Below are 18,862 nucleotides of genomic sequence, written 5' to 3'. Positions count from 1 at the left end.
TGCAACTTGATACTGGACATCCTGAAGGGCCGCCTCCAGGTGGTGAAGGTAGGAAACAACAACTCCACTTCGCTGATCATCAACACAGGGACCCCACATGGGTGCGTGCTCAGCCCCTTCCTGTACTCCCTGTTCACCCATGACTGCATGGCCATTCACACCTTCAACTCAATCATCAAGTTTTCAGTCGACACAACAGTAGTAGGCCTGATTACCAACAATGACGAGACAGCCTACAGGGAGGAGGTGAGGGGCCTGGCAGAGCGGGGCCAGGGAAATAACCTCTCACTCAATGTCTACAAAACAAAGAAACTGATCGTGGACTTCAGGAAACAGCATGCCCCTATCCACATCGACGGGACCGCAATCGAGAAGGTGGAAAGCTTCAAGTTCCTCGGTGTACACATTACTCACAATCTGAAATGGTCCACCTACACGCAGACAGTGTTGTGAAGAAGGCACAACAGCGCCTCTTCAACCTCAGGAGGCTGAAGAAATTCGGCTTGGCCCCTAAAACCCTTACAAACTTTTACAGATGCACAATTGAGAGCATCCTGTTGGGCTGTATCACCGCCTGGTACGGCAACTGCACCGCCCACAACCGCAGGGCTCTACAGAGGGTGGTACTGTCTGCCCAACGCATCACCGGGGGCACACTGCCTGCCCTCCAGGACACCTACAGCACCTGATGTCACAGGAAGGCCAAAAATATCATCAAGGACATCAACCACCCGAGCCACGGCCTGTTCACCCTGCTACCATCCAGAAGGCGAGGTCAGTACAGGTGCATCAAAGCTGGGACCGAGAGACGAAAAAACAGCTTCTACCTCAAGGCCATCGGACTGTTAAATAGCCATCCCTAGCCGGGTCCCACCCGGCTACTCATCCCTACAACCTTACGAGGGTGCTGCCCTATATACATTGAATCACTGGCCACTTTAAATAATGAAAGACTATTCACTTTAATAATGTTTACATACTGCTTTACGCATATCATACAGTGGCAAGAAAAAGTATGTGAACCCTTTGGAATTACCTGGATTTCTGAATAGATTTGTCATAAAATGTGATCTGATCTTCATCTAAGTCACAACAACAGACAAACACAGTCTGCTTAAACTAATAACACACAAACAATTATACGTTTTCATGTCTTTATTGAACAGACTGTGTGCAGAATGGAAAAAGTATGTGAACCCTTGGATTTAATAACTGGTTGACCCTCCTTTTTGCAGCAATAACCTCAACCAAACATTTTCTGTAGCTGCGGATCAGACCTGCACAACGGTCAGGAGGAATTTTGGACCATTTCTCTTTACAAAACTATCAGTTCAGCAATATTCTTGGGATGTCTGGTGTGAACCAGTCTTTTGAGGTCATGCCACAACATCTCAAATCGGTTTGAGGTCAGGAATCTGACTGGGCCTCTCCAGAAGGCGTATTATCTTCTGTTGAAGCCATTCTGTTGTTGATTTACTTCTGTGTTTTTTGTCATTGTCCTGTTGCGTCACCCAACTTCTGTTGAGCTTCAATTGGTGGACAGATAGCCTAACATTCTCCTGCAAAATGTCTTGATAAACTTGGGAATTAATTTTTCCATCGATGATAGCAAGCTGTCCAGGCCCTGAGGCAGCAAAGCAGCCCCAAACCATGATGCTCCCTCCACAATACTTTATAGTGGGGATGATGTTTTGATGTTGGTGTGCTGTGCCTTTTTTCTCTCCACACATAGTATTGTGTGTTCCTTCTAAACAACTCAACTTTAGTTTCATCTGTCCACAGAATATTTTGCCAGTAGCACTGTGGAACATCCAGGTGCTCTTTTGCAAACTTCAAACGTGCAGCAACGTTTTTTTTGGACAGCAATGGTATCTTCCGTGGTGTCCTCTCATGAACACCATTCTTGTTTAGTGTTTTACGTATCGTAGACTCATCAACAGAGATGTTAGCATGTTCCAGAGATTTATGTAAGTCTTTAGCTGACATTCTAGGATTCTTCTTAACCTCATTGAGGATTCTGCGCTGTGCTCTTGCAGTCATCTTTGCAGGACGGCCACTACTAGGAAGAGTCGCAACAGTGCTGAACTTTCTCCATTTATAGACAATTTGTCTTACTGTGGACTGATTGAACATCAAGGCTTTTAGAGATACTTTTGTAACCATTTCCTGCTTTATGCAAGTCAACAATTCTTAATTTTAGGTCAGTTGAGATCTCTTTTCTTCAAGGCATAGTTTACATCAGGCAATGCTTCTTGTGAATAGCAAACTCAAATTGTGTGAGTGTTTTTTATAGGGCAGGGCAGCTCTAACCAACATTTCCAATCTCGTCTCATTGATTGAACTCAATGTTAGCCGACTACAATTAGCTTTTATAGAAGTCATTAGCCTAGGGGTTCACATACTTTTTCCAACGTACACTGTGAAAGTTTAAATGATGTATTCAATATAGACAAGAAAAACACAATAATTTGTGTGTTAATCGTTGAAGCACACCATATTTGTCTATTGTTGTGACTTAGACAAAGATCAGATCAAATTTGATGACCAATTTATGCAGAAATCCAGGTAATTACAAAGGGTTCACATACTTTGCCACTTTATGTATATACTGTTTCTATTCTAGTGTATTTAGTCAATACCACTCCGACATTGCTCGTCCAAATATTTATATATTTCTTAATTCCATTATTTTACTTTTAGATTTGTGTGTATTGTTGTGAATTTTTAGATACTACTTCACTGTTGGAGCAAGGAACAAAAGCATTTTGCTACACCCGCAATAACATTAGCTAAATATGTGTATGTGACCAATAAAATGTTATTTTAACATTATTTACCAGGCAGGTGGCCAAGGAGAAGAAGAAGAGCAGGATCTCCAGCATGTTCCTCTGCACCAGAACATTAGAGTCCTGTAGAGACAGACACAACGCCTTCACCTGGGACAGACAGACAGACAGACAGACAGACAGACAGACAGACAGACAGACAGACAGACAGACAGACAGACAGACAGACAGACAGACAGACAGACAGACAGAAAGGTTATACAACATATCCAACGTGGCCAACACAACCCTACACTCGCTCACACTAACACGCAGAAACACACAATAACTCACCACCAGGCGGTTGTCATAGCCCAGCATGCGTGTTTGCTGGTGCGGGGGGGTTAAGCGGTCAAAGTGTGTGACGATGAAGAGAGAGGCGGGCAGCCGGACTAGAGGGCTGACCAACACACTGCCCCACAGAGCCCCATAGAACACCTGCTGGCCCACCAACATAGACAGTCTCAGTAGCAACGCATCCGTCCTGGAGAGAGGGGGAAGAGGATTAGTAATATCATGCAATTATCTATGCAAAAGAAAATATACCGAGTGTACAAAACATTAGGAACACCTAATATTGAGTTGCACCCCCTTTTTCCATCAGAACAGACTCAATTCATCGAGGGATGGATTCTGCAAGGTGTGGAAAGCGTTCCACAGGGATGCTGGCCCATGTTGACTCCAATGCTTCCCACAGTTGTGTCAAGTTGGCTGTATGTCCTTTGGTGGTGGTCCATTCTTGATACACACGGGAAACTGTTGAGCGTGGAAAACCCAGCAGCGTTGCAGTTCTCAAACTGGTGCGCCGGGCAACTATTATCATACCCCGTTCAAAGGCACTTAAATCTTTTGTCTTGCCCATTCACCCTTAATGGCACACATACACAATCCATGTCTCAATTGTGTCAAGGCTTTCCCCTTCATCTACACTGATATTAAGTGGAATTAACAAGTGACATCAATAAGGGATCATAGCTTTCACCTGGTCAGTCTATGTCATGTTTTGTACACTCAGTGTATATTGCAATATATATTGCAATTTTGCAGGTGTGTGTACGCACGCGTACCTGTCATAAACCTCAGCCCCCTCCTCCAGGCCAGGCAGTAGTCCAGTGATGAAGGCCTGTAGGCTGGGCAGTAGGGCCCTCTGTAGGGGGAGGTAGTAGCGCTCATACAGCGTCAACAGGGCTGGCTTCACTGCCATTGCAGCATGGCCCAGCAAAGGGAACAGCCCCGAGCTAACACACACACAAAGATAGAGCTCAATACAACACATTAACTCACACACACACACACATTAACTCACACACACACACACATTAACTCACACACATTAACTCACACACATTAACTCACACACACACACACACACACACACACACACACACACACACACAAGTACAGGAGAACACACAATCCATTAACACATGGACAGGTAAATAGGCTTACAACACCTCAGGACAGACAGACAATACAGACAGACAATACAGACGGACGGACAGACGGACACATCCTATGGGTTAGCATGAGTCCTACACCTGTAGATGAAGAGGTCCTTGGCCAGCCATTTGGTGCCGATGATCTTGAAGATGACCTCATAGGTCTCCAGGGCCTTGATGTGCACTCCGCTGGGCAGGGCCGGGTGCAGACACTGGGCCAGACGCTTCCCAATGATTAGCCTCTTGGGCAGCAGAGAGTAGCGCAGGTTACTCTGCAGGGCCTGGGGAGGGAGGATTAGAGAGGGAGAGCGGTGATGAAGGGGGGTAACTACCTGGTACCAAATGGTGCTTGTGGTGGTAGTTAGTGGTGTGTGTTGTAATGAATACCAAAGAAATAAGTAATTCATGGGTAATTATTGTGTATCTAATATGTCATTTGTCTGGGCTATTGACAAAAAAAGAGGTCATGCAGTACTTACACTGTCAATATAACCAAATAGATGAGCAGGAACTGGAAGTGTTGCTTTGTTTACATGACAGATTAAAGTGGCCTGAAGGGATCCTCACTCATTCTCACATAGCCCCTAGACACACACAGGCATTCTACCATAACACTCTGAAGCAAACATCCTTCTTGCTAAATGTGTCACAAGCAGTGACCTACTAGTGTCCAAAATCCCCTTGAGTGGAACAAGAGACAGAGTTAGGCCATGTATTCTGGGCTACTGCAGTAGAACAGTTTACAAGAAATGTTAAACTGCGTGCCTGCAAAATCAATCAATACACTCTGTATGATATGTCAATGAGAGTTTGAATAATGTATTGTCTTCTAACTGCTTTAATAGTTAGAAGCATATACATTATCAAGTAAAAGGTATAGACTATCATCCTCTCCATTGAATGATTGTGGGCTAAGTGAATGAACACTGATGTAGGCTTATTTTCTGAAACTCGATTGATAGATTGGCATTCGCTATGAGATGGAAAAACATTCCCAATCTCACAGTCCACTGATCCTGGAGCCAGATCCAGACAGAACCAGACGCAACCATGGCAACACCAGCAGGACGGACAAGTGACTGCAGGTAGTGACTGGGCCCAGAGCCAGAGAGCCACTCAAACACAGAAAGTACAATACACTGACCAAGAGCCCAATAACATGGCTAATTTGTCAATGCTAAAGAATAAGCAGTTAGCTTACTCTGTAAGGACATAAATACACTCAGAAAATGCAACCATTGATTTGGTCAGTCACTCTCACTCGGATATCAGAGTCTATTGACGTACAGGTGCGTCAATCTAAATAACATAATACAAAAATCTCCATCAAAATCAGTGAGTTTAAGCTGGAGATATCTATGGCGGCCTTCCACATCTGTGATGGAAGGTGGCTGAGCTACAGCGGTGTTTGTCAGAACATGAGACATCCTGAAAATTGGTCTTCTCACGAAAACGTCTGTGGCGTCCGAACGGTTTGGCCTTCAAACTCTATGGAAATATGAGATTCTCACGAACACGATGGTGGTCTCTACGACCCCCACAAGCCCCAAGGGAGTCGTCAGAAGTCAGTGCTGACAATGTGCCAACTTATGTTTGTGGAAAGGGGAGATTCTCATGAACACGATGGTGTTCTCGTTTTGCTCTAAGACCCCTACAAGTGTTGCGGGACTCGTTTGAAGGTAACGGTTATTAAAAAAAAAAAAAATGGTATGGGGGTAGTTTTGTGCCTACCCAAAAAAAGGGGTTAAATATGTGTTTAAAAAAACGAAATATTTATAGGACAGACACTTCAAACCCTTATTCCTTATGAATCATTTTTTGACTTTTTTTTGTTGCCAATTTTGGTCTGCCTGGTGACATAGCATTCATGAGCTTGGGTCCCAGGAAAACACTGAATTTCGCATTTTGGTCCCAGGCTGAAAAAGTTTAAGAACCCCTGGTCTAGAATGGCTTCATGTCTGAATATAATGTATCAGCCATGTCAACCGTACCTTGTTGAGTTTACCCAGAGAGGAGATGAGGTCGGCCCATTCGCTGGATGACTCAAAGTTCCGCAGGGCCTTCTCGATGACTGCCGCGTAACTACGGTAACGGTAGTCATTCTGCAGCTCCTGCTCCTCGGGATCCATAATGCCCGACTCACGTCCCAGCATGCTCAGCGTGTGTCTGAGGAAAGGGGGAGGAGAATGGGAAACAGAGAGGAGAGGGGGCGACAGAACATATATTTGTTGTCAGACATCAATCCCTACATCAGGGTCATGTCCACTAGGCTCAAATTGGAAGAAAACAGAGTGAAAAGTGGAGCCTGGTACTAGCCTACATGTACCTGAAATTGAATTGTTTTGATACGGTGTCCCCTAATGAACACAACCCAGATTTCTGTTTGTAACATTGAGCTATGTTGCAGAGGGTTTTCTCCTGCAAATGCGAATTGATATGGTCACAGTGACACAAGCGCTCACACACACGCGCACACACACACAGGAATCACAATGAGCTCATTCATGATTGGGTCTGCTCTGTGCTGGTCTGCCTGACCTGGCTTGAATTCTGAAAATAGTCTAACAGACAATTGGAATTTAGGACACAGGGCTACTGATTCCTGTTGAACACATCTACACATGCTCCCTGAGGAACAAACATCAGTGCCCCTATTCACAAAGTGTCTCAGAGTAGAAGTGCTGACCTAGGATGAGTTTTTCCTTTTAAAGACAGAATCCCCAGTAAGGGGAAACATCGCCACTGGCCGCGAGGTTTAAAATGTCAGTGGAGACACTTGCCAGTTGGTCAGTGCATGCTCCGAGTATACGTCCTGGTAACCATCTGGCCCTGCAGCCTTGTGAATGTTGACCTGTTTAAAAGTATTACTCACACCAGCTACAGAGAACGTGATAATACAGTCGTCCGGAACAGCTGATACTCTAATGCATGTTTCAGCGTTACTTGCTTCGAAGTGAGCATAGAAGTAATTTAGCTCCTTTGGTAGTCTTGTGTCACTGGGCAGCTCACGGATGTGCTTCCCTTTGTAGTCTGTAATAGTTTGCAAGCCCTGCCACATCCAACGAGTGTCGGAGCCGGTGTAGTACGATTCAATCTTAGTCCTGTATTGATGCTTTGCCTGTTTGATGGTTCGTCGGAGGGCATAGCGGAATTTCTTTTAAGCTTCTGGGTTAGAGTTCTGCTCCTTGAAACTGGAAGCTCTACCCTTTAGCCCAGTGCGGATGTTGCCTGTAATCCATGGCTTCTGGTTGGGGTATGTACGTACTAGAGGTCAACCGATTAATCGGAATGGCCGATTAATTTAGGGCCGATTTCAAGTTTTCATAACAATCGGTAATCAGCATTTGTGGACACCGATTATGGCCGATTACATTGCACTCCATGAGGAGACTGCGTGGCAGGCTGACTACCTGTTACGCGAGTGCAGCAAGGAGCCAAGGTAAGTTTAATGCAGCTAGCAACTTAACTTGTAAAAAAAAAAAAAAAATCTATCTTAACATAATCACTAGTTAACTACACATGGTTGATGATATTACTTGTTTATCTAGCTTGTCCTGCGTTGCATATAATCGATGCCTGTTAATTTATCATCGAATCACTGCCTACTTCGCCAAACGGGTGATGATTTAGCAAGCACATTCGTGAAAAAAGCACTTTCGTTGCACCAATGTGTACCTAACCATAAACATCAATGCCTTTCTTAAAATCAATACACAAGTATATATTTTGAAACCTGCATATTTAGTTAATATTGCCTGCTAACATCAATTTCTTTTAACTAGGGAAATTGTGTCACTTCTCTTGCGTTCTGTGCAAGCAGAGGAGTCAGGGTATATGCAGCAGTTTGGGCTGCCTGGCTTGTTGCGAACTGTGTGAAGACCATTTCTTCCTAACAAAGACCGTAATTAATTTGCCAGAATTATATATAATTATGACATAAGATTGAAGGTTGTGCAATGTAACAGCAATATTTAGACTTAGGGATGCCACCTGTTATATAAAATACGGAACGGTTCCGTATTTCACTGAAAGAATAAACGTTTTATTTTCGAAATGATAGTTTCCGGATTTGACCATATTAATGAACTAAGTCTCGTATTTCTCTGTGTTATTATATTATAATTAAGTCTATGATTTGATATTTGATAGAGCAGTCTGACTGAGCGGTGGTAGGCAGCAGCAGGCTCGTAAGCATTCATTCAAACAGCACTTTCCTGCATTTGCAGAACATCCAATAGTCAAAAGGTATATGAAATACAAATGGTATAGAGAGAAATAGTTTGATAATTCCTATAATAACTACAACTTCTTACCTGGGAATATTGAAGACTCATGTTAAAAGGAACCACCAGCTTTCATATGTTCGCATCCGCTACAAGACCATGGTGATTGCCTACGGAGCTGTGAAGGGAACGGCACCTCCATACCTTCAGGCTCTGATCAGGCCCTACACCCAAACAAGGGCACTGCGTTCATCCACCACTGGCCTGCTGGCCCCCCTACCTCTGAGGAAGCACAGTTCCCGCTCAGCCCAGTCAAAACTGTTCACTGCTCTGGCACCCCAATGGTGGAACAAGCTCCCTCACGACGCCAGGACAGCGGAGTCAATCACCACCTTCCGGAGACACCTGAAACCCCACCTCTTTAAGGAATACCTAGGATAGGATAAAGTAATCCTTCTAACCCCCCCCCCCCCCCCCCCTTAAAAGATTTAGATGCACTATTGTAAAGTGGTTGTTCCACTGGATATCATAAGGTGAATGCACCATTTTGTAAGTCGCTCTGGATAAGAGCGTCTGCTAAATGACTTAAATGTAAATGTAAATATGTTCTCATGTTCTGAGCAAGGAACTTAAATGTTAGCTTTTTTACATGGCACATATTGCACTTTTACTTTCTTCTCCAACACTTTGTTTTTGCATTATGTAAACAAAATTGAACATGTTTCATTATTTCTTTGAGACTAAATTGATTTTATTGATGTATTATATTAAGTTAAAATAAAAGTGTTCATTCAGTATTGTTGTAATTGTCATTATTACAGATATATATAAAACAAATCGGTATCAGCTTTTTTTGGGTCCTCCAATAAATCAGTATCGGCGTTGAAAAATCATAATCGGTCAACCTCTAGTAATTACAGTCACTGTGGGGACGATGTCATCGATGCACTTATTGATGAAGCCAGTGACTGATGTGGTGTACTCCTCAATGCCATCGGAAGAATCCCAGAACATATGCCAGTCTGTGCTAGCAAAACAGTCTTGTAGCTTCATCTGACAACTTTTTTATTGACCGAGTCACTAGTGCTTCCTGCTTTAGTTTTTGCTTGTAAGCAGGAATCAGGAGGATAGAATTATGGTCAGATTTGCCAAATGGAGAGCGAGGGAAAGCTTTACACGTCTCTGTGTGTGGAATAAAGGTGGTCTAGAGTTTTTTTCCCTCTTGTTGCACATTTAACATGCTGGTAGAAATGAGGTAAAACGGATTTAAGTTACCCTGCATTAAAGTCCCCGGCCACTAGGAGCGCCGCCTCTGGATGAGCGTTTTCCTGTTTGCTTATGGCCATATACAGCTCATTGAGTGTGATCTTAGTGCCATAATCAGTTTGTGGTGGTAAATAGACAGTGACGAAGAATATAGATGAAAACTCTCTTGGTAAATAGTGTGGTCTACAGCTTATCATGAGAAACTCTACCTCAGGCGAGCAAAACCTTGAGACTTCCTTAGATATCGTGCACCAGCTGTTGTTTACAAATATATATAGACCGCCACCCCTTGTCTTAAGAGGCTACCATTCTATCCTGCCGATACAGTGTATAACCCGTCGTTCAGCCACAACTCGGTGAAACATAAGATATGTTTCATCAAGTCCAAGTACTGTCCCACGTAACGCACACATATGGTTGCTATGACAACCAATGGGATGACAAGAGTCATTTGAAAGATTTGAAATGGAGACAATCCTAGATATGCAATAAACTATTTTATTTAGCTCTGAAAAATAATGATCACTGACATAAGGTTTAACTGTATATGTTCAATGGCTCTCCTGCCAGAGGAAAGGTAGTTTCGTGTGTGTGTGTGTGTCTACACACAGTACACTCTGTAAATGTAATAGAGCAGAGAGACATGGAGAGAGAGGGAGAGAGGGAGCGAGAGAGAGAAAGAAAGAGAGAAAGAAAGAGAGAAAGAAACAGAGAGAGGGACTAACATATAGTGAGCGAGAGGGCAGGATTAGAGCAACAGAGACATCTGGACTCACTGTGGGAGAGAGAGGCTTTAACTAACATAGGCAAGCCTGCACAACACATGCCTTAATCCATGGAAACAGGAGAGAACATGGTGCTGCTGAGCAACACTAACATGGCAGCCACTAACCAAGTCAGAGTACATGTCAATGACAATGCCTTGATCACATCTACAGTGTCATTGCGCAAAATGGTATGCAGCATCATCTGGAGGCGTTTGCAACAAAAGGTCAACATTCACCTTCTGCTACCGTTTCTGTCAAGCTGTCTATGCATACAGTTTGACGCATTTGTTCGATAAATCCAACGCATGCGCCACACAGAACGCACTGCAACTGCCTCTGCAATGCAATGCTGCAAGGCAAACGCAGCGTTCCATTGAAAATGAATGTACTTCCGGTGTACCAAAATGCAATGATCGAGGCATGAAACTGCTATACCGGTCACGTGCCTAACCATAACCCCCTGCTTACATCCCAAGCTCAGGCCTCATGTCCCTCCCCTCTATATGTGTAATAGCCTAGCCCTCTGCGTCTCTTTGCGTCTGTGTGTTCAAGGCTGTGTGTGGATGGTGAGATCACAGTACGTTCAACCAGCTGATTAAATAGGGCCATCTCTAATGTTCTAGCTAGGGGCTGCTTGCTTGTTTGTTAGACATCCCTATAATTATTTATCTGTTTGTCTCCTCTACAACATTGATGTCTGTCAGTGTGTTGAAATCCTGGAAACAAGCTGAGCAGACACACACGGATTGATTTGTCTCTCTATACATTAATCTCAGACAAGCTTAGGGATTTGGAGACAGAATGGAAGACAAAGATAGACGGGAATCAGAGTTAGTTAGACAGACAGAAGAGAAACATAGGGAGCAGAGTCATATAACGGAGAGGGGGACCATAAAATATTTGTACATAATGTTGCTGCCATCGTCTCTTATGACCGAAAATAACTTCTAGACATCAGAACAGCAATTACTCACCAAGAACTGGTAGAAGCTTTTTCCTTTAATGAGTCCAACGTAAAGGATTTACTGCTTTCCTGGGAACAGGCCCAAATCCCTGTCATTTGCATGAAGAGAAGACGGAGAAAAAGGGGGCGGAGGTCGGGCTGCCTTCTGAGAATTCGTAGGCGAGCGAGTAAATCCCCACTGCCATCCGTTCTATTGGCCAACGTGAAATCATTGGAAAATAAAATAGATGACCTATGAGCAAGATTAAATTACCAACGGGATATTAAAAACTGTAATATCTTATGTTTCACTGAGTCATGCCTGAACGACGACATGAACAACATATAGCTGGCGGGTTTTACACTGTATCTGCAGGATAGAACAGCAGCCTCTGGTAAGACAGGGGGTGGCGGTCATTGTATAATTGTAAACAACAGCTTGTGCACAATATCTCCTGAGGAAGAGTATATCATGATAAGCTGCAGACCGCACAATCTACCTAGAGAGTTTTCATCTGTATTTTTCGTAGCCATCTACATACCACCACAAACCGATGCTGGCACTAAGACCGCACTCAATGAGCTGTATACGGCCATAAGCAAACAGGAAAACGCTCTTCCAGAGGCAGTGCTTCTAGTGGCCGGGGACTTTAATGCAGGGAAACTTAATATACCAAAATTTCCACCAGCATGTTAAATGTGCAACCAGAGTGAAAAACACTAAACCACCTTTACACCACACACAGTCGCCCTCCATTTGGCAAATCTGACCATAATTCTATCTTCCTGATTCCTGCTTACAAGCCGAAACTAAAGCAGAAAGCACTAGTGACTCGGTCAATAAAAAAAGTTGTCAAATGAAGCGGATGCTAAGCTACAGGACTGTTGTGCTAGCACAGACTGGAATATGTTCCGGGATTCTTCCGATGGCATTGAGGAGTACACCACATCAGGCACTGGCTTCATCAATAACTGCATCGATGACGTCGTTCCAACAGTGATTGTACGTACATACCCCAACCAGAAGCCATGGATTACAGGCAACATCCGCACTGAGCAAAAAGGTAGAGTTTCTGCTTTCAAGGTGCGGTACTCTTAGCCGGAAACTTATAAGAAATCCCGCTATGCCCTCCGACGAACCACCAAACAGGCAAACCGTCAATACAGGACTAAGATCGAATCGTACTACACCGGCTCCGACGCTTGTTGGATGTGGCAGGGCTTGCAAACTATTACAGACTACAAACTATTACAGACTCTGCTTGCAGATGTAGGAGAAGAAATCCGTACTGCCCTGCACACTTCACTGTTGCTCCAAGCAGAGAAAACTGCAGTTCTGAAATAAATCAAAAAGCGTGGACTTCTGCCTGAAGCCCATACACGCCGCAGCGTGCATGTTGGACCCCAAGTATGCTGGCAAGAGCATCCTATCTGGTGCAGAGATCAACAAGGCCTATGGTGTCATCTTGGTCTGGATGAGGGCAAGGTTCTTGGCAGTCTGGCGAAGTACACTTCCAAGCAAGGGCTTTGAGAAGGAGATGCCAACATATCTCATCAGCCACCTGGTGGAAGGGACTTTGTGGATCTGAGGCTATTTCCCCTGTTGCCTCCATCATCCTCCAAATCCCACCAACATCAGCCGCCTCAGCATGAAACTGGTCCTTGTTTGGGAACACACACACCAAAGCACGCAACAGGCTGACCAATACAAGGGTTGAAAAATTGGTGGCCATCCGGGCAAATTTGAGGCTTTTTGAGCCTGACAACGAGCCATCCTCAATAAGGTTGGAAAGTGACAGTGAAGATGAGGCCTCAGAGTCTGATGTTCAAGAGGTGGACATATAGGAGGTCCAGGGAGAAGACATGGAAGCCTGAGAGGAAGAGAACCAAAGCTTTAGTTTCTAGACTATCATTTTACAGATCTATGTTGAAAACGTTTTTGGGAGATGAGACGGATCATTCAATATTCCCTTTCTTTTGTTGTTAAGTGAAATAATCCCATGTGAAAAGTCAACTCATTTAACCTGTTGGGGATAGGGGGCAGTATTTGCACGGCCGGATAAAAAACGTACCCTATTTAATCTGGTTACTACTCCTGCCCAGTAACTAGAATATGCATATAATTGTTTGATTTGGATAGACAACACCCTAAAGTTTCTAAAACTGTTTGAATGGTGTCTGTGAGTATAACAGAACTCATTTGGCAGGCCAAAACCTGAGAAGATTCCAAACAGGAAGCGCTCTCTCTGACTATTTCTTGGCCTTCTTGATCATCTCTAACCAAAACAGGCGATCTCTGGCATAACGTGACATTTTCTAACACTCCCATAGGCTCTCAGAAGGCGCCAGAACGATGAATGGTGACTTTGCAGGCCATGGCTGAAAAACAGTAGCGCATTTGGATAGTGGTCGATCTGAGGACAATGAGACTGGAGGCGCCATCAAGAGTATCATGACTGGATGTATCACTGCCTGGTATGGCAACTGCTCGGCCTCCAATCGCAAGGCACTACAGAGGGTAGTGCGTACGGCCCAGTACATCACTGGGCCAAGCTTCCTGCCATCCAGGACCTTTATACCAGGCGGTGTCAGAGGAAGGCCCTAAAAATTGTCAAAGACTCCAGTCACCCTAGTCATAGACGGTTCTCTCTGCTACCACATGGCAAGCGGTACCGGAGCATCAAGTCTAGGTCCAAGAGGCTTCTAAACAGCTTTTACCCCGAAGCCATAAGACTCCTGAACATCTAATCAAATGGCTACCCAGACTAAAACGATTACCGTAAATTCCGGACTATAAGCCGCAACTTTTTTCCCAGGCTTTGAACCTAGCGGCTTAAACAATGACGCGGCTAATATTTAGATTTTTCCCACTTTCTATTTTCTTTTCTTAAAAAAAAAAAAAAACACATTCTGTGACGTGCTCAGTTTTTTGGCGGCATGAAGCTTTCATTAGACCAATGAAATTGCCGAACGGGTTAAGGTCAAACAACTTTTTTGTTTACTGTTTAGATTAAATCGAGCGCTCTCAAACTTCCCATTATTCTGATTACGCTAGTCATTTTGTCACCCTCATCATGGCAAAGACACATAGAAATGCATATGATGCAGCTTTCAAGTTGAAGGCGATTGATCTGGCTGTTGGAAAAGGAAATAGAGCTGCTGCACGGGAGCTTGGTCTTAATGAGTCGATGATAAGATGTTGGAAACAGCAGCGTGAGGAATTGACTCAGTGCAAAAAGACAACTAAAGCTTACTGCTAATTGTTTCTTTTTTGTTACAAGCCGTGTTTCGTTAAAGCCTATTTATATTTGTTACAAGCCGTGTTTCGTTAAAGCCTGTGTAAAGTTAATTTGTTTCAATGTACCGGTAGGCACCTGCGGCTTATAGACATGTGCGGCTTATTTATGTTCAAAATAATATATATTTTTTAATTCAGTGGGTGCGGCTTATATTCAGGTGCGCTTAATAGTCCGGAGATTACGGTACCCTTGGCTGTTTTGTTAATGACACATGTGAGGAGTCTCATTCTGGTCACTCCAGGACAGTAGTAGGTCAGCTTCCCTTTGGAAATAATTCCTTCAATAACAGAACAACAGTGAGGAAGCACTATAAAACTAAATCCCTTGATCCATGGAAACTGGAGAGAACATTGTGCTGCTGAACAACACTAACATGGCAGCCACTAACCAAGTCAGAATAAGTGTCAATGACAAAGTACTCTGTCTGGGGTATACCTGATCACATCCCAAACTCAGACCCCATGTCCCTCTCATCTATATGTGCAATAGCCTAGCTCTCTGGGTCTATTTGTGTCTGTGTGTTAAAGGCTGTGTGTGGAAAGTGAGATCACAGTACGCTCAACCAGTTGATTAATTAGGGCAATATCAGGTCAACATCTCTAATTGACAGGAGTTAGCTAGGGGCTGCTTGCTTGTTTGTTAGCCATCCCCATAATTCTCTATCTGTGTCTCCTTGACAACATTGATCGTCAGTGTGTTGAAATCCTGGAAACAAGCTGAACAGACACACACACACACATGGATTGATTTCTGTCTCTGTTTGTCTCTATACCTTTATCTCAGACAAGCTCAGGGATTTGGAGACAGAATGGAAGACAAAGACAAAGAGACAGACGGGAATCAGAGTAGGAAAAAAGAGAGACTGAGATAACTATAGGGAGCAGAATTATATCACTGAGGGGAATCCAAGCTGATGAGTAAGCAGTGGCGTTGACAGACTTACATCACTTCCTCTTCGTCTCCTAGCCGACCATGCCTAACACACTCAGCCACTAAATCCTGCAAATCACTGCCAAACTCAATGCATTACACAGATTAATTGCAATTTACTGCTGTGGTACACACATACACACGCACAAAGCAGTAATTTCAGTATGACTGTAACAGTATGACTGTGACTACCTCAAAGCTGGTTGAGGGAATGCCAAGAGTGTGCAATGCTATCATCAAGGCAAACGGTGGCTACTTTGAAGAATCTCAAATATAAAATATATTTAGATTTGTTTAACACTTTTTTTGGTTACTACATGATTCCATATGTGTTATTTCATAGGTTAGATGTCTTCGCTATTATTCTACAATGTAGAAAATAGTAAAAAAAAAAAAAAAAAACCCTGGAATGAGTAGGTGTGTCCAAACTTTTGACTGGTACTGTACATATAGATTGCATTTGGATTACTGTTACGTTCTTGATTTCTTTATGTTGTACTTTTTATTTATTTATATATATTTTTTACATTTAAATTATTTGTGTAATTGTTTGACATTTTACTGCATTGTTAGGCGCTAGTAACAATAATTTCACTTCACCCGCTATAACATCTTCTAAACTGTGTACCCGACCAATAAACTTTGACACACACAAAACACAGTAATATCAGTATGACTGTGAACTGATTGATTAGCCTAGTCTGTCTAGCTATGGACAGAAAATATGTGAATGGACCATTCTCTCACACAGCACAAGCCATTAGAACTACCTTTAATACAAGCTACGCTTTAATACAGATCCTGGATCAGAACCTCTCCTTTAAAAAGGTTCGGTCAGTACTTTGCCTTTAAGACAAAACTTACTGAAAAGGCTAGTCTCAGAACAGTTGCTGACGCATCCACAGATCTTCACAGTCAGATTCTCTCTTCTTTCCTTTCTGCCTCTCTTCCAACTTCTGCTAACGTTGTAAGTTCTCTCCTGACAAACAAGTAGGTAGGCAATGTGAACAGGTCAGGTTAGGTGCAGAAATACAGGTGGATTTGCATATAGGACAACCTCAAGCCTGCCAAGTGACCTACTAACCCTATGCAAACATCACTGTGTGGATACACAAATATCTTTCAAAAAATTGGTTTTAAACATTATTTTCCTGGAATTTCATCAAATCACAAAATGTCTGTTTGAATTCAAACAAGGAAATGTCAATATTTAGGCCTGGAGCTACATCGTGTAAATACTCAAATACATTATAGTTTATCCCAAAGTTTAACTTCAACACACAGAATAAAGCCTGGAGCAGCCCGTCAAACACTCATTCTCCGTCTCATGAACATGCTGATAGGGAGCCGCGAGCACTCCAGTAAGCCTGCAACGTTTTCTCCTGAAAGGGGGGGGGGGGGGGAGAGACACACACACGACTGTGTGTTTAGAGGGTGGACTCACAAAGAGCAAAGAGATATTCGTTACCAGATTATGAAACTGACAGTAATATATCACTATTGCATATGACTATGCCTTGTGAGACTTCTAATATGAATTGGACAGGCCAGAACTGCTAGGATGGGACAGACACTGCTGTTAAAGACTCAGTCATGACAGGGCTCTGAATGTGACTCTATAGACCAGACAGCATTATGTAAGATGGCATGGCTATGGAGAGTGAGAAAGCAAATCAGGGATTTCTGTATGTGTGTGTGAGTGAGAATGAGCGAGAAGAGGATTTCATCCAATCAGATGTTATTGGCAATGCATTTGGCAAACTCCCGCTCTTCCAGCTAAATACTGTCTGTCTCTCGCTCAGCATCTTTGACAGGATCTAAAGTACCGGGAACTCTCATGACATCATCATCCACTTGCTCTGTTGAAAATAACTCCTCAAATTCCACCACTTCCTCATCTTTCCTGTGGTGTTTATTTTTTGTTTGTTTATTTCGATCCCCATTAGATTTTGCAGAAGCAGCAGCTACTCTTCCTGGGGTCCACAAAAAAACATGACAAGTAACAAAACACTGATAGACAAGGACACAGCAATGTAAGATACAACAAAACACTAAAAATAATTAGAGTGTGTCCCCTTACAGTCCCCGCCATTCCATGAGATGTTGTTTTAATCCGATTTTTAATGGTCATTTTGCTGTTTGGTTGAGTAATTGAAGATGAAAGGGAGTTACATGGATGGCTCTGTATAATACTGTGCATTGCAGTGAATTCGTTTTGGACTTGGGGACTGTGAAGTGACCCCTAGTGGCATGTCTTGTGGGGTATATATGGGTGTCTGAGTTGAATGTTATTTGATCATGCAGACAATCTGGAACTTTCATCACGGTATTATTTCTCATAAAAACTAGAAGCAGTTAATCTCTCGTCAACCCTCAACCAGGAAAGACTGCCATGCATATTGTTGATGAAGCAGTGCAAAGAAATTGGATGTTTGTTGATGTTGCAGAGAAAAAGCAGGCCTTATAGCGTTGCCCACTCAGTCCATACAGTTGATTATGACAGCGGGTGGCAATCGCCACAAGACATGGCCCAAACTACCACGGTACATCATGTCCCTGTTGACCAACGAGTCAAAGGAATTAGTAAAGCATGCTACAATGCACCATATTTAGATCTTAATATTGATTCACAACAGGAAACCGTGAACTAGGGAGAAAACAGCAAATTAAAATGGGGAAAATGTTGATTTCAACGTGCTATCACGTGGTGCGGTAAACAATAAAACACAAGGTGCATCATATGGGTTCATCAATGACTCACCAACTGCAAAACAAGCTCCGGTTTGAGCTCTCAAATTTCCCTCAACCCCGGCAAAACGGTGACGTTTAACGGGTCTGGATGTAGCGTCCGTTCTGCTTGGAGAAACCGCCAACCAACCGTGCTGTCTAGAGTGCGTTTCCCATTCCCCAAATTTGTCTTGAGCAGATCATGCTAAACGCAAAGGGGTGGCATCCCCAAACTCAGCTGATTCAATGCACTCGAGCGGAGCTAGGAGAGTGCACTTCCTGCTCTTAGGGGGGGGGGGGGGGGGGGGGGGTGAATATGTACGACCGCTAAGAAGCAGTTTTTATCTTCACAAGCTATTAAAGCCCCTCACAAGGTCACTTAAACGTCTTCATGAATAAACGAGTCAGCCGTGGTGGGTAAACCTGTTTCTTGCATTCAGTTT

The 18,862-nt window shown here is 43.4% G+C and overlaps 1 protein-coding gene across 3 annotated transcripts in view; it reads right to left on the bottom strand.

Annotated features, from left to right (window-relative positions):
* The window catches only part of LOC106586632 (protein DOP1B), a 42,901-nt gene extending 24,212 nt beyond the window's left edge, over positions 1-18,689 (bottom strand). For 2 of the 3 annotated variants that reach the window (XM_014174123.3, XM_014174125.3), the window contains exons 1-6: positions 18,454-18,689; positions 6,256-6,430; positions 4,364-4,545; positions 3,893-4,063; positions 3,120-3,309; positions 2,838-2,936 (exon numbers count right to left, since the gene is read on the bottom strand). In XM_014174123.3, coding sequence (XP_014029598.2) covers positions 2,838-2,936; positions 3,120-3,309; positions 3,893-4,063; positions 4,364-4,545; positions 6,256-6,417 — 804 coding nt within the window. In that variant the 5' untranslated portion in view covers positions 6,418-6,430; positions 18,454-18,689. Of the gene's footprint in view, positions 1-2,837; positions 2,937-3,119; positions 3,310-3,892; positions 4,064-4,363; positions 4,546-6,255; positions 6,431-16,556; positions 16,672-18,453 lie in introns of all 3 variants that reach the window. The other variant, XM_014174124.3, reaches the window with a different exon arrangement.
* Between the last annotated feature and the right edge of the window lie 173 nt (positions 18,690-18,862).

This window comes from Salmo salar, chromosome 25, assembly GCF_965601325.2.
Source record: "Salmo salar chromosome 25, fSalSal1, whole genome shotgun sequence".
Classification (NCBI taxonomy): domain Eukaryota; kingdom Metazoa; phylum Chordata; class Actinopteri; order Salmoniformes; family Salmonidae; genus Salmo; species Salmo salar.
This window is presented reverse-complemented; position numbering and strand designations above follow the sequence as displayed.